Source organism: Heptranchias perlo, chromosome 8 (genome assembly GCF_035084215.1).
Source record: "Heptranchias perlo isolate sHepPer1 chromosome 8, sHepPer1.hap1, whole genome shotgun sequence".
NCBI classification, from domain to species: Eukaryota; Metazoa; Chordata; class Chondrichthyes; order Hexanchiformes; family Hexanchidae; genus Heptranchias; species Heptranchias perlo.
This window is the reverse complement of record NC_090332.1, coordinates 85,943,457-85,970,558: the sequence shown is the minus strand read 5'-3', so window position 1 is coordinate 85,970,558 and position 27,102 is coordinate 85,943,457. Positions and strand designations below refer to the sequence as shown.

General features: G+C 41.6%; 1 protein-coding gene across 2 annotated transcripts in view; it reads right to left on the bottom strand.

Annotated features, from left to right (window-relative positions):
* Positions 1-27,102, bottom strand: part of ism1 (isthmin 1) — a 65,512-nt gene that overhangs the window by 20,288 nt on the left and 18,122 nt on the right. For both annotated transcript variants that reach the window (XM_067989460.1, XM_067989458.1), the window contains exon 2: positions 2,451-2,702. In XM_067989460.1, the coding sequence (XP_067845561.1) occupies positions 2,451-2,690 (240 nt within the window). In that variant the 5' untranslated portion in view covers positions 2,691-2,702. The remainder of the gene's footprint in view (positions 1-2,450; positions 2,703-27,102) is intronic.

The window sequence follows — 27,102 nt, the reverse complement described above, 5'->3', positions numbered from 1 at the left end:
GGCAAATCAGTGAGGCTGAAATAACGTAATAGAGCAGCCTACAGTGCTCTTAAATTGGCACTGGAATATATTGGTTCATCATCCTCCAGTGGGCAATCCATTATGGAAGGGTCTTTTTTGGATTTGACTGCAAATAATTCAAGATGTTGTTTAGTTTCCAACACACAGTGGAACACAAAGCACATCTCAACCATATGGACATCATAGGAACAGAAGGAGGCCATTCAGCCCCTCTTGCCTGTTCTGCCATTCAATTAGATCATGGCTGATCTGTATCTTAACTCCGTGGTTCCGTAACCCTTAATACCCTTTGCCTAACAAAAATCTACCAAGCTCAGTTTTGAGATTTTCAATTGACCCCCAGCCTCAACAGCTTTTTGGGGGGGAGAGTTCCAGATCTCCACCCCCCCCCCCCACTCTTTGTGTGAAGAAGTGCTTCCTGACATCACCCCTAAAAGGCCTAGCTCTAATTTGAAGGTTTTCCCCCTTGTTCTGGACTCTCTCCCACCAGAGGAAATAGTTTCTCTCTATCTACCCTATCGAATCCTTTACCGTTTCCTGGCCCTCTCGGGGCATACTGCCCGGTAAGACTGGGCAGAGCACGCATGGCGTACATTCCATCCGGTTTATCTCCCGAAATGCCAATTGAGGTCCTATTGTCCGGCACAAGCCTCTGACTGGCATAATAAATGGGCCGACTGGCTGAAACAGGCCGGCCGCCCAGTGCTAGCCCCCCCCCCCCTTATAGGATGTTGTCGGCTGCATCGGGAGGGGTGGGGGCAAGTTCTTCCGTACAATTTCCAGGGCACTACTGCCCCCCCGACCCCGTTTCCACCCGGAGAAGCCAGTGAAAATATCTTCCGTAAAGCACTGGAAAAGCACAGCAGCTGAAAGAGTTGATGTTGCAGGTGGGGCCAGACATGAGAACACTTCCAGCATTCTGTTTTCACTCCTTCCTCCTAAAGATTTGAGAGGTGGAATAAACAGTTCAAGGCATCGCTTAATTAATGTGTTCCTTACCTCCCATTAAAAAAGAACAGCTTCCATATCTGCAAGAATAGATACTGGCTATTGGAACCGTAAACAGGTCTCAGCTCTCAAAATGGACATTTTTTTTTTCCTCTTCAAGTCGCAGAGAAAATCAACAAACTAGCCCAAATAATTAATCTTTTAACAAAAAGCCACCTTTTAGGGTCTGTACTTTATGCTCATATTCCAGAAGACTGGCAATTTTCTTTTTTAAAAGAGTTATCTTTGAAGCAGCGTGTTTTCTAAAGCACAAAAGAGACACTAAACGCAAGCAGCACAGACTTGCTCACAGATCACTGGTGTTGTGCATATTAACATGATAAATACTTACTTGGGACAATTCTCTACAAATTCCCAGCATTTGCCTTTTCAAATTTTGGCCCATTAGTGAGTTTGATTTTAGTTTCTGCAGCATACAGCGGTTGTAAAATTCAAGTAGCAGCATTCTGAAATGCTAGTGGGCTAGCAGACGAGGCAAGACTTGAAAAGGCCACCAATGAATGTGTTTAATCAAGTGCAGCCATGCATTCAATTGGATCCCTTAAGGCAACATCTGCATTCTATGCTTGGCTGGCCACTGTGTGGCGTGGAAGCAACTGTTTATCATTTAAATCCTATTAATTCTTTAAATAAGCTAAATATAATATAAACTTAAATGTCTGTATACTTGCTAAGCCATCACAGGCAGCTTTTTAATTAAGAAATATGAAGCTGTCCCATTTGCCACTGCATGCCCAAGCACAGCCTTTCAGCAGACAATCTGACAAGCTTCAAACACTCGTTGGCTCATTTATACATTTTTTTCTAATATAGGTTTGGTCAGTTTTCTGCTCGGTGCTATTTTAGCATGCTTGTTAATTGAACTAGTTTATTTTAAACGGGTCGACCACTTTGTCAAAACAGATCATATAGGAATTTTAGCATCAGCACATTAACCAGCGGACTAAAAATAGTGCCGAATTTCAACCCCTAGGGGCTATATTTTACTTTGTCAATAATTTGAGTGAAAAATAAGATGAGTATAAGTGACCTGCCCCTTGTTTTCCACACTTGTCTTTTTCTCTGTTAAAATTTGGTGATCGGAAGAAAATATAGCTAAGTACTTTGGAATTTAGAAAGCAAGGCTGACCAAAAAAAACCCAGTAATAATACAAAATTGAACAATGACTCACTTGTCCCCCACCGTAAAAAATGAGACTGATAATTTTCGGAGATAAAATTAAATGAGTTACATTTTGGCTCGCGGATTAATTTCCTGAGCAGCTGGCGGTCCTCGGTTCCGTGTGAACGGTGACCACAGCCATTACTGTACATCCTTGGGAAATGCATCGCCAAATACCAGTGCTTATTTTAGATGCCAATAGATTAAGCTGCTGCTCTCGCACTGGCATTAAAAGATTCAGCGCGTTTTAATACTCTACCTGTATATTGGGATTTTGCCCATTGATATCCGCCTTGGACAGGTCAGGGAAGTTCTCCAGATCCAACAGGAATGTTCTGGGACCGTCTCTCTGAAAGGGTGTTCGGGCGTCCTCCCGCCTGGTCGGGGGCTTTGGGAAAGTTCGGCGTTCAGTCTGATAATGAGAAGAATCTCCCTTTCCGTCAGACTCTTTCAGTGAATCAGCAGTCCAAGCTGAATTGGAGGATGAAGATTTTCCCATATTAACACTGTTCTGTAAATTGAATGAAATCAGGACAATTCATATTGAGTAAAACACAGATTCAGAAAGACATGTCAGCAGAAAGGCAAGTCCTCCTCTAGCCACTGAATGATTGTATTACAATTTCCTAGGATAAGTAAAGAGTATTTACTGGATAATGTAAAGAAATGAGGCAGTGGTGCAGCAAGGGACATTTTTTTTTTGGACTATGCAGTAGAGATCCCAAACTCAGCTCTGCTGTTATGGGTGGGGGGAGGATGCACAGAAATCTGGTGGCTTCCCATAGACAGGAGAGACAACAGGAAGCAGAGTCATTGGCAGCTGCCTCTTGTAGACCTCTAGCAGTTCATAGAATCATAGAATGGTCACAGCACGGAAGGTGGCCATTCGGCCTGTCGAGTCCGTGCCGGCTCTCTGCTGGAGCAATCCAGCTAGTCGTTTGTGAAGAGGCATTGGTGGAAACCTCGGAGCAGGTTAGCCACCTACCCTCTCAGCCGCAGGAGGCGTATGGAAAGAAAATAAATATGTAAAGGCACAGAAGATTACATGAAGCCGGCATTTAATAAGTATATTATTAATAGATAGCTGGCAGTGAGCTACAAGGCAATAGTTCAATCGTGAAGTTCTCATGACACCATAAAGCATTAGATCAAAGCTTAAGTGGTTTGTGAAAATCAACAGAAACTCACGTTTCAATTACTGCCTTAAACTCACTGCCGGAGATTTGTTATTCGTCATGATGTATAGTGTAGTTATTTTAAAATAAGGTTTGTTTTTAACTCTACTTAGCATCAAACAACAAATGAGCACAACAAAAGCAAAATGCTGATAATATTGATGTTGGTGAAAGGCTATTGCTGATGATAATGACATAAGACCCAAAGGAACAGAAACGTGACAGGCTGTACACAGTGTTATACGGCTCTACTCTGGGAGTAGATACCAGGAATCAAATTATACACTGTACATTATGAGAATAAATATCACAGTGAATTAAATGTCATCTTGTTAAGCAAAGAATTAATCTTGAATACGCCAGTGTATTGTATTGTTTGTTAACAATAATGAATTAAAAAAATAAAAATACATGTACACACTCGTAAGTGAGTCAGGGGGTACACTGAATTGTGATGTTTGAAGTGTGATCACTAAAGTGTGACAGGACACAAGTGAGACAGGAAGTAAGTGTGATGCTTATATGGAGTGGGTGTAGATAGATTAGTTAGATTAATAAGATAGATAAAATAGATAGATAGATAGATAGATAAATAGATATAGATAGATTGATAAAATAGATAGATAGATTGATAAAATAGATAGATAGATAAATAGATTGATAAAATAGATAGATAGATAGATAAAATAGACAGATAGATAAATTGGATAGATAGATAGAAAGAAACACAGACCCACTCCCAATTTTCTCCCCACTTGTCTGAAGGCACTGATTCCGGCTGGGACATAGAGGTGGGTAATTTTAACATAACCCGCCCGGTGAATACCTGACTGGATCGAATCGACCACTCGTTTTACACCCTGCCCGATTTTACTTTTCATTCACTTCAATAGAAAGTAAAAGCGGGTGGAGTGTAAAACGTGCGACCAATCTGATCCCATCAGTTTCCCACCGGGCGGGTTGGGTGAAAATGAAACCCCTTGGTTTTCTGGGCATGGACTGCCATCTGCCACTTCATGTCAGCCTAGTGATTGAATGTCAGCAAGCTATTCAACAGCAAAGGATACCTCAGCCAAGCCTGATCCTTCTCACTTGATGTCCACAGCTCACCCAATTTCCAGAAAGGGTCACTTGATGAAGAGTAGGGACCCTTCCCTTATTTCTCCCTGCCTAGATCAAGAGTACTGAGGTTAACGTAATGCCCCACTGTCTGCTGCAACTGAAATCAGCATACCCAACACAGAATGTGGCTCACCCCCTGCAACCTTTCTTCATCGGTATAGTCCAGTTCCCTACTGGGCAATGACCACATAAACTGAGGCCATTGGGACCTCTGAAGATATACTAGCCCTTAACCAACAGACAGCCCCATTAGTCTAGGCGTTCAGCTTTTGCTTGTAGTCACGCAATCCGGGGACGAATTTCTTGCTGGTGCCGTATTGTTCATAGTTACCAAGTGATAGAGTATTTTCCTGTGACATGACTCGATAGTAAAACTATATGTACCAAGAAAGCATTTTACACAGTGCTATGTATCAATGGGCCACACAGCAAACATTTTATAGAAACTAGGATTGAAGTTTACACAAAATCTGCATTCCGAAAGTTAATTTCTAAAACAATCAGAGAAATGAGACAGGTGACTAAAATGCTACTTTGGTAATTATGGAGTTAAAAACCGAGTGTTGTGTGTTTTCTCATTCTTTAACACTTTAAACTTGTTCCTTTGGGACGTAATTTTTTTTGTGTTGCTAAACATAAGTTTGGATTTCCAAGCGATGTGGGTCAGTGGTTCAGGCATATTCTCGGTTTGCGGTATATATTACAGCAAAGTTCCTTCTACCCATTTTGCTCCTGCCCCAAATCATGCCAGCAGTGTATGGTAGATCAGTGATCTCATGTAATGCAGCCTATTAAACAATGCACAGCAAGTGCTAACCAACAACTTAATTAGCCAGCCATTATCACAAAACAGCAAATGACTCTTACATTATCAAATCACACCTTCCTCATTTGAAAAGGGACAATCAATTTATATACAGATATTTATGTACATGTGTACACAAAGATAGATATATATATATATAATATACACACACAAGCATATGTACAAACACACACATTCGTGCTTTATGTTCCATGTTTTCTGAAATTCATAGCCTAAAAATTATGCCACAATATTATTGTACAGACACTTAACCCACTTGTATAATATTCATTTCTCTGCTATTTTAATGGGCATTAACTGTTAAAATCAACAGATTAATCCCTCTATTAAAAGAGCAGATAACAATTTGGTATGAGCTCATTAAGCAAACTAATTCATGTCCTAATCTGACTCGGTATAATTTCCACGCTCATATCCTTTAAACATTGTGCACTTGAACTTCTTTCTTCTTCTGCCTATGTTCATCCTATCAATATCCTTGTCAATGTCACTCTATAATCAGCCACTTAAAAGTGTGTGAGACAGTGACTCCCCTGACTATTTTACCTCTCCGAGCAGCAAGTACCTTGTCTGCGCTCAGTGCCTCGTCCAGTGCTGCAGATTCCTCTCTTAGAACATGCAGGTTTATTTGCTAGTGTTACCTGTCTGTCGTCAAGTTTAAAGAAATGAGACCACTCACATACTTTTAGGGATCTCAGCTCACTTCTGCCTATCAATACCAGTGAGGCAGAGAAATCCTGTGGAGCTGTCGGCTGCCCACCAGCTGATCCAAGCTGGTGTCGACTCCCGAAGGTAAGTGCTAAAGATCTGCTCTTTCAGCACTCCTTGTGGGCCAGGAGGAGAAAGAGCACTCCCCCCAGGCCTCACAAGGAAGCCTCCAGCCTCTCCCAGCCCCAATTTCTGCTCCCCCCTCCTGGCTCTGATGTCCAGCCTTCCCCCCACCCGCCCCCCCCACAACCCCTCCCGATTGCATCACAGAGCCGATGCCCCCTTCCGAGTGCTGGGGACCGTCCCCAAGGGTCCCCGGCTGCGGCCTCCTGCCCACCGGCCAGGCTGTCCATCTGGCCGACTGCCGGGCGAGAGGCTGCCCAGCCAATATTCTAATGAGTCCCTGCCGCTAAGGGCCTCCACGTCTCCAGCCTTGCTGGGTTCATCACCCTCCCTGGCTCCCCGTTAATATCAGGGGCCCTAGATTCAAACCCAGTCTAGATTGATGGGATGGAAGGTCTCCTCTATCTGCTGCCTGGAAGGGTTTTATGTGAAATTAATTCAAACAATCTCAATCCAGTTCATTATGGCCATAGGCTGGCAACATAAAACTAGCACCAATTGCCAATCTCACGCAGAGAAACAACAGGACGTCTGATATGGGGAATGGAAAAAATGTCACACTGGTGCATTAGAGAGTGCTCTTCAGAGGTTGATGTGGAGAGGTTGGGGTGAGGCACACTTTTGGGCCATGGTAAAGGGAGCTTTACTCTATATATACACTATATCTGTCCTGGGCATACTTGATGCTGAAACTGGGGGGTGAGCTCTATTCCCTAGCACTAACATCTTTCACCTTGATGAGCAAAAACATCTTTTAAAAAAGCAAAATAATGCAGACGCTGAAAATCTGAAACAAAAACAGACAACGCTGGAAACACTCAGTAGGTCAGGCTGCATCTGTGGAGAGAACAAAAGCGGATGTTTTCGGTATAAGCCCTTTCTTAGAAACAGAACACTCGTTGTGCCTAACCAGTCCTACTTCTTATCTTTATGAATTGGTCCAGCTGCATTCTCTAGTCCCATCGCCCGCCCAGCACTGCGAACGTACAGCCAGGTGAAAGGGTAAGTGGAAGTCTGACAAACTCTTCACATCTCTGGTCTCGTGTTACGCTGTGAACCAGCTGCTAGGACAGGAGGTAAGGGAATTTTTAGCCTCCTTCGTAGTGTTGGCCTCAATGCTGCTCTGTAAACCAGCTGGTAGGACATACATCTGCCTAAGGCAAATAATGATGTGCTACATTCCTACCCCCTCCCCAGGTATGCATGTTTCCACTTGTGTCTGGCTGAGAATTTCTAAAACTTATCACTACACCCCCCCCCCTATCAAAATACCCTATAAAGATCTCCTATTCAAATAACAATTCCTCTTATAAAAATGATTAAATCTGTAGGACTTTTTGTCTTATAATCTACAATGCTTTCGGTACAATCAATAGAGTTTTCTGAAATTAAGGAGCATGGTTGGAGTGACAGCCTTTGGTGTTTTTAAAGTGAGGGTTATATTTTTATCCATGTGTAAAGTTAAAGAAAAATCTTTTTGTAAACGGTCACTGGTTTTTAATGACAGTTTAGTAAATGGATTTTTTCTTTAACTTCATACACAGAGGAAAATATATCCCGAGTCTCCTTCTATTGAAATTTTACAATTTCCTCTGCTCGTGCTCCATTTTGACCTTGTGAAAAAGATACACTGAAACACATGGTGCTGACCGCAGCAGGGGAGATTCCATTGGTCATGAACTATTGTGCTATTTGTATTTTATCTTAAAGATTCAAACAGGAGGCCCGCACCATGTACAGATAGGAGACAGGTCGACACCCACACCTCCTCACCAGGCAAACTCACTCTCCGCTGTGCCACTACGGAGGTTAAGCACTCCCCCATGGAGAAGGGAAAATTTAGACAGCAAGTCACGCCCCTTTCTACTCTTGCATGATACAACCACTGACTCATAAACTGGCTGAGAGAGGGAGCTGAATGGACAGAAAGTCAGAAAAACATTATGGGGGGACTTTTACTCAATGCATTAATTGTAATGAGGTCGACAATGAGTTTGTAAAGAATGCATTTACAATTTCACTACAGATAGCGAACAGGGAACATTGCCCTTATGATTTTAGGTCCAAGGATTTGTCTCTCTGTTTGGGCACACTTTCAGAATCCTTTGCTGCTTTAGGACTCTTTCCCGAGCTGTAATTAAGGTGAGGTCTCTCACCAAAGAGAATTCCCTCTGACATTCTAAAAAGTTAGATTTATTAGCTAAAACGTTCCATGTCTAAAAGAATTTAGACAATTGGAAAATAGGAGACATTAAATTAGTCCAAACATTCACCTGGTCAGCCCTTTGAGAACAATTTTAAAAATACTATTCCAGGAAGCTCAATCCGTATTTAAAGACCTCGAGCAGTATTGTACGCCGCATGGAATCTGTATTTGCAATGGTACAGCTTCCTCCAGAGCTCTTGTCAAACAGTGTTGCTGAAGACAGAAGCCGCGTGATATTTGAGCTCCGGAGTTCATTCAATAGACACTACAACCTCTACTCGTCACAAAACTGATTTAGAAGTATTTGATCAACATGGTCTTTCAAGCACATGTCACTAGAGTCCTTTTAAAACCAATGTCTGATTGAACTTGGGACCCAAGATGAACTGCTTACCTGCAGTGTTTATGAATACTCCGCTCTCATATTCAGCTGCCCAGTCTATCTCAATCTCAATTTACTGGTGTTGGGTGGGGAGGGGGGTTATGAATATTAAATTAATTTCATTGTGAGATTACAAAAACTTAGGGAGATCTTATCATATAATGTGACACCTTTTGATACAATGCATAATGTAAGTGTTCAATTAAACAAAAATTCCATCTCAGCTCATTCACTGCTCTCTTCTCTGCAGGTAAATTTTTTTTAAAAAGATACAAGTTTGCTGCTATTTTTTTTCTCTGCTAATTAATGCCTTTTGCTGATATAAAAAAAAGAGAAAAAAAAACAATGAATGTTTACACGGCAGACATTCTCCCTTTCATTCCCAGCCAGATTGTAAACCTCAAAAGATTGCATTCCATGGGACCTGTGCAAATGTTAGCGACTCACAAATCTTCCGTGGACAACCGCAGGAATCAGCAGCTGCGGAATCTCACCAACAGTTCAGCCATCCTCGTTAAAAGTTTTTTTTTTCGGATCTTCACCAACACAGTCCTCATTTAATTTAACGTTGGAGAATGACCTGCTTGCTATATTCCTGCTAGTAAATACACACTTGATGTCTATAATTGTAAAGCTATATACTATTAGTGATGGGAGAGGGCGGGGGGACTTGACAGTACAATAGGTACAACACACTGCTGCTTCAACTCTGGGGCCTCCTCCTCTCTCACTCATTCCTGGCTGTAAGGGTCCTTTGTGAAGCTTATCTGGGCACAGGCTCACAGCTCAAAAACTGCCCTCAGTTCAGCGCTAATTGCCACTAAATTAGTCATCTCATTCAGGATGGGCAGCATAAGATTGCCTGGTTTGCAAAATGCAAAACTCACACTGTTGCAGGTTGTATGTGTATATATATATATAATTATACATTATAAATATTTTATGTCTATATTATATTTATTTCATTTTTATATATAATTTTTATCTATCTTTTTATTTCATAAATGAAAGTTCCATAGTACAGGAGCCCCACAGTCAGTAACTCACAGGCTCATATTATATATGCATTGGTGGTTCATGGTGTAAAGGACACCGCTAAATGAGATTGTGACCATCAGGTTTAAAAATGTCAATTGTAGAGGAGAAATCAGGTGCCCGGTAATCCATTCAATGACAGCGGTCAGCTGTTCAGATTAACTGGAGGGAGTGGCACATGGTGGCCACAGGGAGAGAGATTGTCACATGGGAAGTAATACCACTGAATGGGAATGAAGATAACATAACGTACATAAAATGCAATTTTATTTCCTTTAATGATAGATTATTCAACTCTTTTTCTCCCCTCTTCTTCTGAAAGCAGAGACTCTTGCACGGGTACAGTTTCACACAATGATGGTCGTCTGGTTCTTCACCTCTTCTTTTCCAGTGTTGAAGAAAAGTTTGTTCCCTTTTCTCTTCTGAAACAGATGCTGACTGACCTGCTGTATGTTTCCAGCATTATCTGCCTTTGTAACACATTCATTTATAGCTTTTAACCAGAACAAGACTGAATGGATTTTATATCCAAAATATTTTGTGGTATTCATTTTATATTCATTAAAATGAGAGATGTCAATTGACATCTCTGATTTTTGTTCCTACTATCAGTATGAAATGCTTTCAGGTCACACATAGCACAGGTAATAAGCACTTCAGAGCACTCAGTGGACTGACACAATTGTATGGTTTAACATTCGTTCGGAAGAGTATACTCCCTCTCCCCAGTAGTTTGGGGCATTTTGAGTTCAGGTACCAGCTACCTTTATGATTCTATGGATTGAGGTCGACTAATTATCAGCAAATAGATATTTGGCTTGTTAAATTGTATTGCATTCATCAATTTCATTTTCTCACTTTACCATGCAGCTTTACAGATATCTTATAACATACTACCACTATTTGGGCAGTCTGTCATAGAAGGTTACCACAGTATGAAGGTTACCACTTTCCTGCTACAGAATCTTTCCAAGCCAGCCCAGGAGACATCTACCAAATCAGGCAGTCTGTATCAGGAAGGTGATAACTGCTATGTTTGCAAGATGATAGAGGTCTTTAAGATTTTGAAAGGGTTTGATAGGGCAGACGAAGAGAAGATGTTTCCACTTGCAGGGGAGACTAGAACTAGGGGCCACAAATATAAGATAGTCACTAATAAATCCAATAGGCAATTCAGGAGTAACTTCTTAACCCAGAGGTTGGTTAGAATGTGAAACTTGCTACCACAAGGAGTAGTTCAGGCGAATAATATAGATGCATTTAAGGGGAAGCTAGATAAACACATGAGGGAGAAAGGAATAGAAGGATATGCTGATAGGGTTAGATGAAGTAGGGAGGGAGGAGGCTCGTTTGGAGCATAAACACCGGCATGGACCTGTTGGCCTGTTTCTGTCCTGTACATTCTATGTAATTTGCCATTCTCATGTGTCAACAGGCTTCTTTGACTGTGGTGTTTGGGGGGTAGCAGGGGGGAAACCTGATTAGTGCTCACTTGATATCTTTACCTGCACACACTCCAGTAACAGTCACTGGATGGCATAAAGGAGCAGGAATCCTCTCTAGCCCAGGAGCGCGAGGCAAATTGTAATGTCCTTGCCAATGACCTAACTGGGATCAGCTGATTGACAGACCAGCGATAGACCATAGGAGTTTCATGTCAGTACCAGGCCACGCAGTAAAATTACCCACTGCGCCTTCAGGAACCCACAATAAAGCATTTCTTCAACCACCACAATAAAGGGTACCATAATAAATAAAAATATATTTAAAAACTCTGTTGCTCCTTTCAGTGCTGGATGTACATTCACACCACTGAATTCCCTCCCACTCTCGCAGTGAGTTCCCAGTTGCAGCTGTGCCATCAGAAGACCAAATGTTTCTCCCATGGAGGGAAGGATGGGAAAGTCAGCCCAGGCCCCTCATTTGCTTTTAGTCAATGGTCACTGAGCGGAATTGTCATGGACCTGGGAGCAGGTCACCTGCCTATCCTCTCAACCTTGAAAAGAGAGAAAATATCAATGCAAATTATCAAAAAATAAATGGTACATGAATTTTACTAGCAAGATCATTAGTATCCAAGAATGCCACATTGGGGGAAAAAAGGTGGAAAATAGTATGTTATGGAGCAAAGTAAATTTGGTTGCTTTGTAATATATCATAACAAAATCAACTTGCATTTATACAGCGCCTTTAACAAAGTAAAACATTCCAAGGCTCTTCATAGAAGTATTACCAAACAAAATTTGACACCGAGCCACATTAGGACAGGTGACCAAAAGCATGGTCAAAGAGGTAGGTTTTAAGGAGCACCTTAAAGGAGGAGAGAGAGAGGTAGAGAGGCAGAGAGGTTTAGGGAGGGAATTCCAGAGCTTGGGGCCTAGGCAGCTGAAGGCACTGCCGCCAATGGTGGAGCGATTAAAATCGGAGATGGGCAAGAGGCCAGAATTGGAGGAGCGCAGAGATCGCGGAGGGTTGTAGGGCTGGAAGAGGATATAGAGATAGGGAGGGGGCGAGGCCATGGAGGGATTTGAAAACAAGGATTTCAAATACAGGTCGGTTTTCTTTCACCACAGTGTTCCTTCACACTGGTTGAGCTTTCCCGAATGTATGACCCTGAAGCTGGAAGGGACGCATCTCCCGAAAAACTCGATCAGAGTGTCCAATCACCGCGGAGAGAGAAAAACCTGCCGCTGTTTGAATTGTGCCGTGCCAAGTATCATTTCGTTTGTTTGTATTTCACAAGGTTGACATTTTTACTAAGATGGCTAAGAAAATGATTTAATTGCAAAAAAAAATTGTAAACGATTCTATAGCCTCTCCATAATAATTATTTTTTTAAGAAAAGAAAAATGCCCACAAGGGAGGCTAAGAACATGCAGCACATCAAATTTCATAGCACTGTGTAGGGTCCTTTTAACAAGGCTTCTAAAATATGACCAAAATCTTTTTTAGTTTCCCCAGGTTGATTAAAGGAGCAGGGGGTAGACAGGAAATTAATACCATGCATTCTACCCACAACAGATGCTTTTGAATTTGACACTTGGGTTCTGGAAAAGTGATAGTTTTCTCGATATCCTCTTCATCTAAAGACTAAAGAAAATCTATTAGCCAGTGGCTGGATCTAACGTTAGAAAAAAAATTAAAATCTGCCATAAACACCAATTTATTTTCTACACACTTTTTATTTTCATTATAATATTGAATTATTTTCTTCTGGTCTCAAAGTCTTAGATGTGAGTTAGGTTTCCTCCTTAACTAGAGCTGTTACAATCCGCCTTTTTTAAGATCTGGAACTTTGAAACTTGCGTTTTTTTTAATGTTGGGGGGAAATTCCGATTTTGACCAAAAGATTAAAATCCCAGACATTGTAGCAATGGGAGTGGATGTGTAAGGATCTGTGATTGCGACCAGTACCAGTATTTTTACATCGAATGACATAGAATGTACAGCACAGAAACAGGCCATTCGGCCCAACTGGTCCGTGCTGGTGTTTATGCTCCACACGAGCCTCCTCCCACCCTTCTTCATCTAACCCTATCAACATATATTTCTTTCTCCCTCATGTGTTTATCTAGCTTTCCCCTAAAGGCATCTATGCTATTCGCCTCATTTACTCCAAGTGGTGGGGAGTTTCACATTCTAACCACTCTCCGGGAAAAGAAGTTTCTCCTGAATTCTTTACTGGATTTATTAGTGACTATCGTATATTTATGGCCCCTGTTCTGGTCTTCCCCACAAGTGGAAACATCTTCTCTATGTCTACCCTATCAAACCCTTTCAGAATTTTGAAGACCTCTATCAGGTCACCCCTCAGCCTTCTCTTTTCTGGAGAAATGAGCCCCAGCCTGTTCAATCTTTCCTGATAGGTATAACCTCTCGGATTTGTTACTTAATCTTAATATGAAAAAACAAATCCTGCCTCAAATCTTGTCCTGAATCCACGCAGCAGAATTACCCAATTGAGAAATACTAGTTTTACTTATTTATACATTGTGAGGTGGAGATTTGGATTAAACACCTGTAGCTGTATCCAACCTTATCAATGGTTTGAATTATTACTGAATGTGTGGATTAAGAAATAACATACATCTCCGCATCTCCCGCATCTCCGCATAATCCCCTCACGCGTCCCCGCATACCTTCCGCATTCCCGCACACCTCCCGCATCTCCTGCACAACCCCGCACGCATCCCCATACCCCTCCCGCATCCCCACACCCCACCCACATTCCCGCACCCCTCCCGTCAGAAAGGAACCATATTGTGCTGAAAGACAATGGGTGGATGGGGAAGGAACAAACACATTTTTTTCTAAAAAGACCTTTCTTACAAAATGCCAGGCTGACTTCTTTTTCAGTCTGCTTATCAGTTTTGTAACTTAACTAACATTAAAAGTGGGAAGACCAGCATGAATATTGATCTGTGCACATTCCTCTTTAATAAAAACCACAGTTCTCTCAAAATTACAAAGAGCTTGTCAGAAAAGTTGCAAAAACAATTGAAACAGCTTTGTAACTGTTAAAGTAGTTTGGAGAACAGCCCACATCCATATGTTACTTCGGACTTGATACTGTGTGTGCGACCTCCATTTTTTGTCAGTGTCCTGTTCAATACCCTGAAGATTTATTTTTCCCGCACAGTGTTAAAATGATAATTACCTTTCACTGAAACATGCTTCATTATAACGAAAGCTTCGGTAATAAAAAAAAATCAAAATGAAGTCAAAAATCCTTTGAGGAGGACACAGCCTTTTAAAAATACCCTCAAAGTCATATATTACCCAGTGTGACACATGTGAAACGCATTCCAGCCATGGTTTTGAAAGACCTGTGTAACACACAACTGTTTTCTTTGAAGTCTTCAAGTTATATTTTGCCACTGTAGCTTTTCCAGATCCCAGTGACCTTTATATTTTCCATTTAAACCGATCAGTCTTGTATGAGGTTATCACGTAAAGGGATTGCTCCAAAGTACGGTGAAGCAGTAAAAAGCACATCATACCAGGAGGCTTTGTTTAACTTGTATTTATTTTACTTCTCTGGTTCTAGAAGACTTTACACAACTTTAGACAGCGCATACTTTTGAAATATAGGTAGCGTAGCAGCATTTCCAGCGACTGGCTGCCTGGTCACCGATCATTCTAACTCTAAAGCAGCAGCAAAGGGCATATTTGAGTTTTTAGATCAGGTTAATTAGCTGTAACTTGACATTTCAAAAGTATGATTCTTCTGTAGTATCCCTTTGGTGCTTTTGACATATCAGTGACACCACACGTGAGTTGACTGGAGAGAGAGAGAGAGGGAGGGAGAGAATGTTCCCCCTAACACTTACAGCTCAATATTAGTTCTGGAATGCACAGAAACAAGCACAACTGAGCAAACTCATCGGATTTGATTTGCTCCCTCAAACATAGTAAATCGTTTAAAGCCGACCTTTTCATCCGCGCTGTCACTTTCTAAAGATTTCTCAGTAGGTTTTTTTCCAAACAAACAAAATAAAAAACAAAAACTGATCAAAGTACAAATCGAATAATATCACAACCCTGGGAGTGAGTTACATTCAAGCTAACACATCTCTGGGAGTGAGTGACGTAGAGTAACACATCTCTGGGGGAGAGTTACATAGAGTAACACATCTCTGGGAGTGAGTGACGTAGAGTAACACATCTCTGGGAGTGAGTGACGTAGAGTAACACATCTCTGGGAGTGAGTGACGTAGAGTAACACATCTCTGGGAGTGAGTGACGTAGAGTAACACATCTCTGGGGGTGAGTTACATGGAGTAACACATCTCTGGGAGTGAATTACATAGAGTAACACATCTCTGGGGGTGAGTTACATGGAGTAACACATCTCTGGGATTGAATTACATAGAGTAACACATCTCTGGGTGTGAGTTACATAGGGTAACACATCTCTGGGGGTGAGTTACATAGGGTAACACATCTCTGGGAGTGAGTGACGTAGAGTAACACATCTCTGGGAGTGAGTTACACAGAGTAACACATCTCTGGAAGTGAGTTACACAGAGTAACACATCTCTGGGAGTGAGTTACACAGAGTAACACATCTCTGGGAGTGAGTGACGTAGAGTAACACATCTCTGGGGGTGAGTTACATAGGGTAACACATCTCTGGGAGTGAGTGATGTAGAGTAACACATCTCTGGGAGTGAGTTACACAGAGTAACACATCTCTGGAAGTGAGTTACACAGAGTAACACATCTCTGGAAGTGAGTTACACAGAGTAACACATCTCTGGGAGTGAGTTACACAGAGTAACACATCTCTGGGAGTGAGTGACGTAGAGTAACACATCTCTGGGGGTGAGTTACATAGGGTAACACATCTCTGGGAGTGAGTGATGTAGAGTAACACATCTCTGGGAGTGAGTTACACAGAGTAACACATCTCTGGGAGTGAGTTACACAGAGTTACACATCTCTGGGAGTGAGTTACACAGAGTAACACATCTCTGGGAGTGAGTTACACAGAGTAACACATCTCTGGGAGTGAGTGACGTAGAGTAACACATCTCTGGGAGTGAGTTACACAGAGTAACACATCTCTGAGAGTGAGTTATACACAGAATAGCGCGTCCCTTGGAGTGTTACATCTAGAATAATACATCTTAGAATACGAGTTACAAGCAGAATAACCAGAAGGTTATAATCAGAATCCTGCAAGTGAGTTACGTACAGCGCACATCTCAGAGTATAACTTACAAATCATCTTTCAGTTTAGGATATTGTCTGAATTCTGAGATTCATTACGGTCATATATCACACTGCTAGGGGGTATTTGCTGTTTACTATAAAAAGTTTTTTTCCTCTGGTGAATTATTGTTTTTCCACAATTTTCATCCAGCCTGGCACAACTTAAGTTGTTACGGGTATTGCGATGTAGAAAAGCACGTATTATTGTGTGTACTGAGTTTTATTTTGTGAATGATTTAGCAGGTTAATATTCAAAATATAGTACTACAAAGTAACAAATATTTAAACAAGAAAATCAATATTTAGGGACTGGGTGTCACACTGGATTTGCACACTTCCCTTTCATCTCTAAGGCCTGAGTTCAAAACCAATCAAGGCTGACAGAGTGGATGTCTCCTCTCTCTGCCAGCTGTCAGGGTCACGTTTAATCAGTCTCAACCTGGTGCCTCCTGGTTGTTGGCTACGGAATGGGACTACTCACAATTTGGCACAAATTAGCTATTTAACTCAGAATCAAAAATTGGAACTATTCACACTGATTTGAGGTCAGTGTGGGGCATACTGTTACGGCAGTGCAGAGGGATCTTTGGATCCAAGTCTTTTTTCTCTTTACTTCATAACTGGGTTCACTATGACTGGCTGGAAGTACTTGATGGTGACACAGGATACTAAAAGTGAAAGATTGCCCATTCCCCAGCAATGGCATCGCTCCCCTTCATGAACACAAAAAACTAAACAAAAGGGAAGTCCTGTTGAAATAATCCAATAAATACTCCTTTTTTTGTAAATAGTCCAACAAGACAGAAACTCAAGGCCCAAAATTCCGGGGTCCCTACACTGTCTGCTGGAACTGTGATAATGTGGAGATGCCGGTGATGGACTGGGGTTGACAATTGTAAACAATTTTACAACACCAAGTTATAGTCCAGCAATTTTATTTTAAATTCACAAGCTTTCGGAGATTTTCTCCTTCCTCAGGCAAACTGTGATAGAACGAGACTCCCATCCGCCTGTTGAAGAGGACATAAACCCTATTGCAAATCCTGGGGATTAGGTCATTTTAGTAATCAGGCCAAGCAACCCGTAGCTGTAGAGGAACTCTCCTGCCCCACGGAAGTGTAAGAAAATCAGAGTGGTACCCTGTCACTCCAATTAGGGGAGGCAGAGGCCCTTAATGGGTCAAAGAGGTAATGTACAAATTTTTTAATTTTTCCTTAAAAGAAAACCACCCCTCTGGGATCAATTGCCTTTGGTCCATGAGTTGTTTGGGGCCTTGAGAAGACCCAGTAGAGAACCCACAGTTGGCTTCAGCAGACTTGGCTTCCATTGGGTCGAAGGAGGGCGTAATGGGTGGAATTCCCCGGGCAATCTAGGAACGCCCTCAGATATATCCCCAAAGCTGGTTGTCGAGATGTGGAGTGGGGGGGGGCGGGGGGGGGGGGTGCTGGCAAAAGACTTGTCCACCCCCTCCATCGGAATTTGGATCATATCGTAAATGGGACGGAAACCTGGTGAATCCAGGTTCTGCTCCAGAGTCCACCCCTTCCCCGTTGCAGGCAATCTGTTCGCTCTCAACAGGTTCTTGGGCGGCTCACACAGCCACACTTCAGGCGGTAGACCAGGGACCCTGGGAATTCGGGACCTCCTCCTTTAAAGGATTGACCCTCAAGGGGCAAGTCACATCTCAACGACAGTTTGAACAAATTAAGCTTAATTTAGGAGTAGCAATGGATAAAATTAACAGAAGCATATTTGTGAGGATATCCCACCTAATTGAGTGTTACTGGCAGCATGTTCTAATTCAGGAATGTTCAAGCCTATCGTCTTTGTAGGCCACTTAGGTGCAGAGCATCGAACCTCCTGGACCATGTATAAACTTTCTTTATCTTCCTCTTCTTTATCTGGCATGCCTAGTGGCACATGGGGCAACCCATTTCTTCCCCTATTACTTCCAGCAGGTCATGCTACGGGTTGTTTCTGTAACGACGACCCGTTTACATAAGAACATAAGAAACAGGAGCAGGAGTAGGCCACACGGCCCCTCGAGCCTGCTCCGCCATTCAATGAGATCATGGCTGATATTTGACCTCAACGCCACCTTCCCGCCCGATCCCCATATCCCTTGACTCCCTTAGTGTCAGCAAACTTGGATACATTACACTTGGTCCCTTCATCTAAGTCATTGATATATATTGTAAAATGGGGAACATGTCCTTAAACTTCAGTACATATAAATTTTCCCCATTAATTCACATCTTTCTCAGCTGTTAATGCTGAGAGATTTTGGTGTTCTGATTTAGGATTTATCCCCCAATGAGTTGACATTGCTAAGAATGGCCTTTTGCAAACCTCCAGACCCATGTAATTCAAACAGGCCAAACCAGTGAGTAAGGAATATAAATACAAATGAACCAAGTTGCCTGGGATTCATGGGCCAGATTAACAGGACCATAGTTTGCACACCCTGTTCTAACTGAAAATGCATGAGTAACTCACTGTGTAACGTTTCACAGTACCGTTAAAAGTATATGAAATATTATATCAGATAACAGGCGGACTACTGCATTTATATTATACTTTAAGCACTTTAAGCTTTTTCAGTAGAAATTTCAAAATATGTCCATTCTTCACACCAGATTTCTACACATTTATAAATACTGAAAATAAAGTAGAATGCAAAAATATACAAACCATTTCCTGCATTCAGTACTTTCTGTTTTTGGTACAAAATCTGATATCTCAAAAGTTTAATTATGCTAAATAATATAACAAGGAATGATTATTCCTACACTGGCATGCCATTAACAGCATGTATAAGAATTATTGCTGTACATTTTTCACAATTTTGTAACCCCCCCGCCCCGATGAAATTCATCAATGAACGTAATAGCATTTCACTCAGACTTTAGGAGACATCCGTAAATCTCATGGGGTGCCCCCAACTTCAAGGAACTCCACGTAACAAATGAAAAATGTACAGCCCTAATCATACCTGCATCTTCAAAGGCATTGAACAGTACCTCGGAACATCTTTTCCCAATAGCACCATAAAAACAATCTGTAGCCAATAATATAAATGTGATTCTGTCATGAAGATATACTGTCTCGACGGCATCACATATTTTAAATGTGCTGGCATTACAATCTGTACTGCGTGCCTGAGACACTAAACTTCTTTTATTTTTACATTCCAGGATATTTGTTTTAATACACAAAGGTTCTGAACTACAAATTGGCATTCTATATTGGGCACACTCTTGAGATTAAGCAGTGATACAGACATATGACAAACTATGCAACATGGTGCATTCCTTAGATGTCATTATGTAACACTATATGCACTTTGAGTATTTCAGTATGTAGCACTGTAAGCACTCTGTGGGTTGGACTATGTAACTTTAGAGTTTTACATACATTTACTCTTACTATGCCTGCTGCTTTTTAATAGATGCACTCCTCCGTTGATTCAACTGGGTAATGCTGTGCAGACACATGGTGGAGAAGAGTGTGATGATGAACCATGCGTACATGCTTTATTGCATTACAGCTGAAGCAATAAGAATGATGGGATTGGCTGTCATGACAAAATGATGATGATAAAGTTACTGATCCCGTATCAAGGTTTTACGCCAGCAACAGATTCAGTACACAGCTTTAACTTGCTCCTAAACAATCTCAACATTCTCATGCTCTGCCATTCTTTATTGGCTGGATACGACTACTTTTTTTATTTGCTCTCCCAATGCCTGTTCTTTCCTCCCTTTCAGGTGTTCCAGTGTCAGCTGTGGTTCGGTTGGTAGCACTCTCACCACTGAGTCAAAAGGTTCAGTCCCACTTTAGAGGCTGGCGCACAAAATCCAGGCTGACACTCCAGTGCAGTACTGAGGGAGTGCTTCACTGCCGGAGGTGCCGTGTTTCAGATGAGACGTTAAACCGAGACCCCTTCTGCCTTCTCAGGTGAATATAAAAGATCGCATGGCACTATTCAAAGAAGAGCAGGGTCAATATTGATCCCTCAACCAACATTATTAAAACAGATTATCTGGTCATTATCACATTGCTGTTTGTGGGATCTTGCTGTGCGCAAATTGGCTGCCGCGTTTCCTTCATTACAACAGTGACTACTCTTCAAAAGTACTTCATTGGCTGTAAAGCACTTTGGGACGTCCTGAGGTCATGAAAGGTGCAAGTCTGCCTTTCTTTCCAACCTCACCCTCTATGTTGGACTATTCTTCAGCCCAAAGGTTAGGACAGGCGACCTCCATCCAGAGCTAAGGGGCACAGAGAACACCCAAAATGGATCCGTCTGCACTCCCTCGTGCGGCTCAGCTCCAACTAACAGCCCCTGCTGTGATTAGGAGCTTGTTTTGTGGAACATGGAGATGAGCAATTTTCTACCTCTCAGTGTGCCAACATGCTTGCCTCCAGATCACCTCTTCCTCAGTTAAAAACAAGGTGTGGAGATGCCGGTGATGGACTGGGGTGGACAAATGTAAGGAATCTTACAACACCAGGTTATAGTCCAACAAATTTATTTTAAAATCACAAGCTTTCGGAGATTATCTCCTTCGTCAGATGAATGAATGAAAAGGTTCTCAAATCGCATATCTTATACTATGTTGGGACAGCATCACACCAATCAAAAGGTGTCGTTGTTATTCAAACAGGCCAGTCACGGAGAACAGCACGTCCCAGTACACTAGATATACATTGTGTCTATTACACAGGCAGGCAGAAAGAAACTCAAAATGGCAGAGAGAGAGAGAATTTTAAAAAACATATAATTTTTTCCCCTTTTTGCTGGTGGGGTTACGTGTAGCGTGACATGAACCCAAGATCCCGGTTGAGGCCGTCCTCATGGGTGCGGAACTTGGCTATCAACTTCTGCTCGACGATTTTGCGTCAGCAAAAAGGGAAAAAAATAATATGTTTTTTAAAATTCTCTCTCTCTCTCTGCCATTTTGAGTTTCTTTCTGCCTGCCTGTGTAATAGACACAATGTATATCTAGTGTACTGGGACATGCTGTTCTCCGTGACTGGCCTGTTTGAATAACAACGACACCTTTTGATTGGTGTGATGCTGTCCCAACATAGTATAAGATATGCGATTTGAGAACCTTTTCATTCATTCATCTGACGAAGGAGATAATCTCCGAAAGCTTGTGATTTTAAAATAAATTTGTTGGACTATAACCTGGTGTTGTAAGATTCCTTATAGTTAAAAACAAAGCAATAATATCTTGTTTCATTTGATGTTTATTAATTGTATTTTGTTGGCTTCTTGCAGACTGCCCCATCTTCAGGAAGGACGGTTAGTGATGCACAATTTTCAACCAGTGTTAATCCTGCTCTGATCACCCATCAGGAAACAATAGATCAGGGAGATGATGCCAGCTTCATTAAGTAACTAGCTTTTACACAGCACTGCATCAAGAACAGTCTGTCCCAAGAACAGACAAAACTGACATGATTGAGGGAGATTCTAAGGACTGATTGTCCAGAACTCAAACCTACCTTTTAGTTAGGTGGCAAATGTCGTGACATTTGTGGCGAGGAGCTATGGGCTCATTTCTGTATGCAGCATTGTGAATACTCTGTGAATTGGATTATGCTTAGAGAGTGAACCATGTAACATTACATCTGTAAAGGTTATGAATCTAACCAATAGGTTGAATCCAAGACATGATCTGGACACAATAAGGATAATCAGATGCATTACTAATTTACAGAAGCATGTCCAATTGCCCTTTTCATATTCATCTAGTAGTGTGTCAATAGTGTATTGTTAGTTAGGGCAGGAGACAGAGTTACAAACCAGTCTGAATACACGAATGAACAGGTATATAAATGAGCTGCAGAGCATTAAGCTGAAAGGTATTTTTGCGGGTACTTGCAATTTATTTTTAACACAACAAATTAAAAAGGTGAAGAATATATTCACATATCCCTTTTTGAATGGAGTTATGGTTCTGTGACTTTTGAGCTGGTAGTGACTGTAGTAATGTCACTCATTTTATGCCACCATGGTTGTGAGCACAAGTCTCATTGACTTGACTCTCAAGTCTGCCAACCATATGTGTGCGGGACTCTGCCATTCTTGGGGAGGTCGCTATGTGATGTATCCCACTCGCCAGGAAATCCGTCCCTTATTCCATGAAAAATGTACCTCCCGCTGACTCAGCCACAAGGCAGGTTTGGCACCGGAATTCCTGGAGAAGTCACTAGCTCTAACTGCCCACTGTCTTAGGCTGACAAAAGGAACCATGGAGAAATTAAAACAACACCTTGAAACAGGAAACTCATTAGGGCAATCATTCGCTCTGTGGGCTATACAAATAACAGAACTAAATGACAAGTGAGTTACAGAGTTTATTAAACAATCACGATTAAGCACTTAATGATTAGACATCATTTGCCCGGTCTACAGTCATTTAACCCCATGAAGGCTCAGTGTAATCATTGCTGTAATCATGTTCTATTTCCAAAATGTTTTTTTTTGTACTAAACTAGCAGACAATGTTACTTTAGTGCAGTTTTAAACCCAGCTCTTCATTTTGGCACAATACGTCCAATATTTTACTGCAAATAATAATTCACTGTGTAACATCCTTCTGCATTTAAACTAGAGCTCAAGCAATTAGAAAAATACAGTGGGATTTTACAGTGTAATCTCTGCAGATGTATTGTGCTTGACTTTTTTTAAAATCTCCCTCATACCTTTCTTCTCCTGAAGGCTGTGACTCATGCCCAGAACAGGGTTCCACTGACATTGGCAGCCTTTGAGAACCTCTTCTGAGTGTACATCTTCATCGTTGAGTGAAAGCCAGCTGATTTACCATAGGGACCACCATGGCCATGCCAGTCTTGTCTTCATTCAATATGCAGGCACGTACACACTTTCTAGCAGGGGACATAGGCAAGCAACGACAGGTGGCTAATTTCTCCCCTCTCTCTAGCCTGAGAATACTGAAGCTAATACATCATCCCCACCAATGAGGTCAGCCAACGCACAAAGGTGAGGAAATTAAACAAATTACAATCTTTTACTCTGGTGGCAATTCGTGAGTATAGTTTTTAAACATAAAATCAACTCTACCTAAAACAAAATACCAGTAATTCACAGAATAATATCCGAGTGGAAATCTGAATTTCCATCGCTGGGAAGCAGGGTTGCTGCAAGTTGTCTAGGATCTGGGGCGACTGATCTACCAACACATGGCAACAGAACAAAATAAAGAAGTATTAAAATAAATAAAATTAAATGTTTATCATGTCAATCCAGGCTATTAGCAAGCTGCCGGAGAAAGAATTTCTGAATTGTCAATCTCAGGGGCTGGAATGGGATGTTAAAGTGGGTTAACATACCAACATTTCACATTAGGGAACTGGCTATGAATCCAGCCAGATTGACTGGATAGAAGTCTTGTCTATCTGCTCTCTTAACTGAACTGAGTTAGAACTATAATTTACAGCACAGAAAGAGGCCATTTGTCCCATTTGTGTCAGTGAGGCTCTTTACTAGAGCAATCCAAAAGTAATCCCACTGCTCTGCTCTCTCCTCATAACTCTTTATCTTTCTCAGCTTCAAACACTTATCCATTTTCTCCCTAATAGATGCAACAGTCTCTGCCTCTACCACTTGACAAATGTAAGGAATCTTACAACACCAGGTTATAGTCCAACAGTTTTACTTGAAAATCGCAAGCTTTCGGAGGCTTTCTCCTTCCTCAGGTGAAGTGTGACGAAGGAGGAAGCCTCCGAAAGCTTGTGATTTTCAAATAAAACTGTTGGACTATAACCTGGTGTTGTAAGATTCCTTACATTTGTCAACCCCAGTCCATCACCGGCATCTCCACATCATGTCTACCACTTGAAGCAAAGTATTCCATGCTCTAAAACTCTCTCATATCATGAAATGTCTCTTAACCCCTCTCCTCACTCTCATAATGACAATGTTAAATTGGCCACTCGTCACTGACCAACCACAGGAAATGGTCTTTCCCTCCTCACCTTATCAAACTAAAAAAAAAACCTCTCTTCCCGTGAATCAACCGCGCAGTGTCCGTAATTTGGGGCAAAAATGACACATCTGCTCAGAAAAGTTACAAGGATGGTTGAGGTAGGCAATGGGATTGTTGTACTGGTGCATTAGGGGATAACAAGGTGAGGATGCGTTCAAGGCACATTATTGGGAGAGAGGAAGTGTTAAGAAGCATCTGACCCAATGCTTTCTCTGACCATGGATGGTCAGATGCTGATACCAAAGCAGAAACATTTCCATCCCTTCTCCACCGCAGACGCCATCGAGTAGATTTTCATCTTTGCCGCCTGGGCGATGAAATTAATGGAAGGAAAATCCGGCAGGTTCCGTAAGGTGGGATGCGATCCTCCTCACCAGACTTTTCCACTCTGCGCTCTGCCCAGGCGAAGCTCAACACCCAGGTGGTAAAGACAAACATCTACTCCTGTATATCTTGATGAGCACAAAAATTTACATCCGTGTGTAGGAACATAGGAACAGGAGTAGGCCATTCAGCCCCTCGAGCCTGATCCGCCATTCTTTAGATCATAGCTAATCTGTATCTTAACTCCATCTACCAGCCTTGGTTCCGTAACCCTTAATACCCTTGCCTAACAAAAATCTATCAATCTCAGTTTTGACATTTTCAATTGACCCCCAGCCTCAACAGCTCTTTGGGGGAAAGAGAGTTCCAGATTTGCACCACCCTTTGTGTGAAGAAGTGCTTCCTGACATCACCCCTGAATGGCCTAGGACTAATTATAAGGTTATGCCCCCTTATTCTGGACTCTCCCACCAGAGGAAATAGTTTCTCTCTATCTATCATCTTTAATCCTTTAATCATCTTAAACACCTCAACTGGACCACCCATTGATTTTCTATATTGTAGGGAATGCAAGCCTAGTTTATGCAACCTGTCCTCATAATTTAACCCTTTTAGCCCCTGTATCATTCTGGTGAATCTGTGCTGCACCTCCTCCAAGGCCAATATATCCTTCCTGAGGTGAGGTGCCCAGAACTGAACGCAGTCTCCAGATGTGGTCTGACCAAAGCTCTGTACAGCTGTAACATAACTTCCACCCCTTTTTATTCCAGCCCTCCCAAGGTATTGTTCTTTTAAAAATCCGCTAAAAAATATTTCTTAGAAGACAGAAAAGTGGATGTGCAGGCTCAGACATGCCAGAAAATAGTCTCATCTCTTAATGTTTTCTTAAAAAATGACTACTAATTTCTACTCAAAGTGATTAGGCTGGTCTACCTAAACAAATGGAAGAAATGCTTCAGACAGTTACAAGATCTGTACTTTTCTTGCGATTATAGTAACTGGATTGGTAGCTTTGAGTCCAGTCACTATAGTTTTCCATCAGTACATGTCCTGACCCAGTAACCCAGAAAAATAGCTCTCGACCCCTAAATATGCACACAGAGTTATCATTTCATGGTCTGTGGTGTTTCCCTGAATCTTTTTAAACCAATCTGTCAGCACCACACTCTTAAGCTTTGACACCAAGTTGCAGTTCACTCACATTATAAGGCACCTCATTTGTAATACACTATTTCAATGAAGGAAAATCTGTGTAGATAACAAGGTGTAGTAGTGAGCACTATTTAACTTTAAAAATGTCTGATGTTTTCACACTTAATTGCATCTTTCACACCTTTAACAGTTTAAATTTACAGCTGCACTTAAACTGGGTTTCATAACTTTTCAACTTTTTAAAATACAAACAAAAGATCGATATCCAGTATCTGTAAGCACTCAAACTATCATTTCAAGCAAGACTGAATGTCAGGTCCGTGGAGCACTGGATATGATGTTGTGGGTTATTTACGAAATTAAAAAGTATGCCTTTATTAAGAAAAAAGATATCCAACCTCTGCTTTCTATACAGAGAGGGTATACTGCAAAAAGCCACGGTTATGAGTAGCCTAACCTAATAGTTCACAAACAACAAAGCTACAAGTCAGTAATGGTCACTGCTGCAAGTGGGATAGAAATCACATCACTCGGGTTTTCAATAATATATTCTGTCAGCCGTGGCTCAGTGGTAGCGCTCTCACCTCTGACTCAGAAGGTCGTGAGCACAAAATCTAGGCTGACATTCCAGTGGAGTACTGAGGGAGTGCTGCACTGCTGGAGGTGCCGTCTTTCGGATGAGATGTTAAACTGAGGCCCCGTCTGCCCTCTCAGGTGGATGTAAACGATCCCATGGCACTATTTTTTTTCAAAGAAGAGCCAGGGAGTCCTGGCCAATATTTATTCCTCAACTAACATCACCAAAATAGATTATCTGGTCATTTATCACATTGCTGTTTGTGAGGCCTTGCGGTACGCAAAATTGGCTGCTACGTTTCCTCCATTACAACATTAGCTACACTTCAAAAGTACTTCAATCGCTGTAAAGTGCTTTCGAACATCCTGAGGTTGTGAAAGGTGCCATATAAACCCAAGTCTTACTTTCTTTCTCTACGTTAAGCATTAATCTGGTAAAGAATTAGGTAAAGTTAATTAGGCAAAGAGGCAAAAAGATGGGTTTAATGGTGTGCTATATTCCTTTTGGTGCAGATGGAAACAACGTGCGTGATAATTATACTATTGT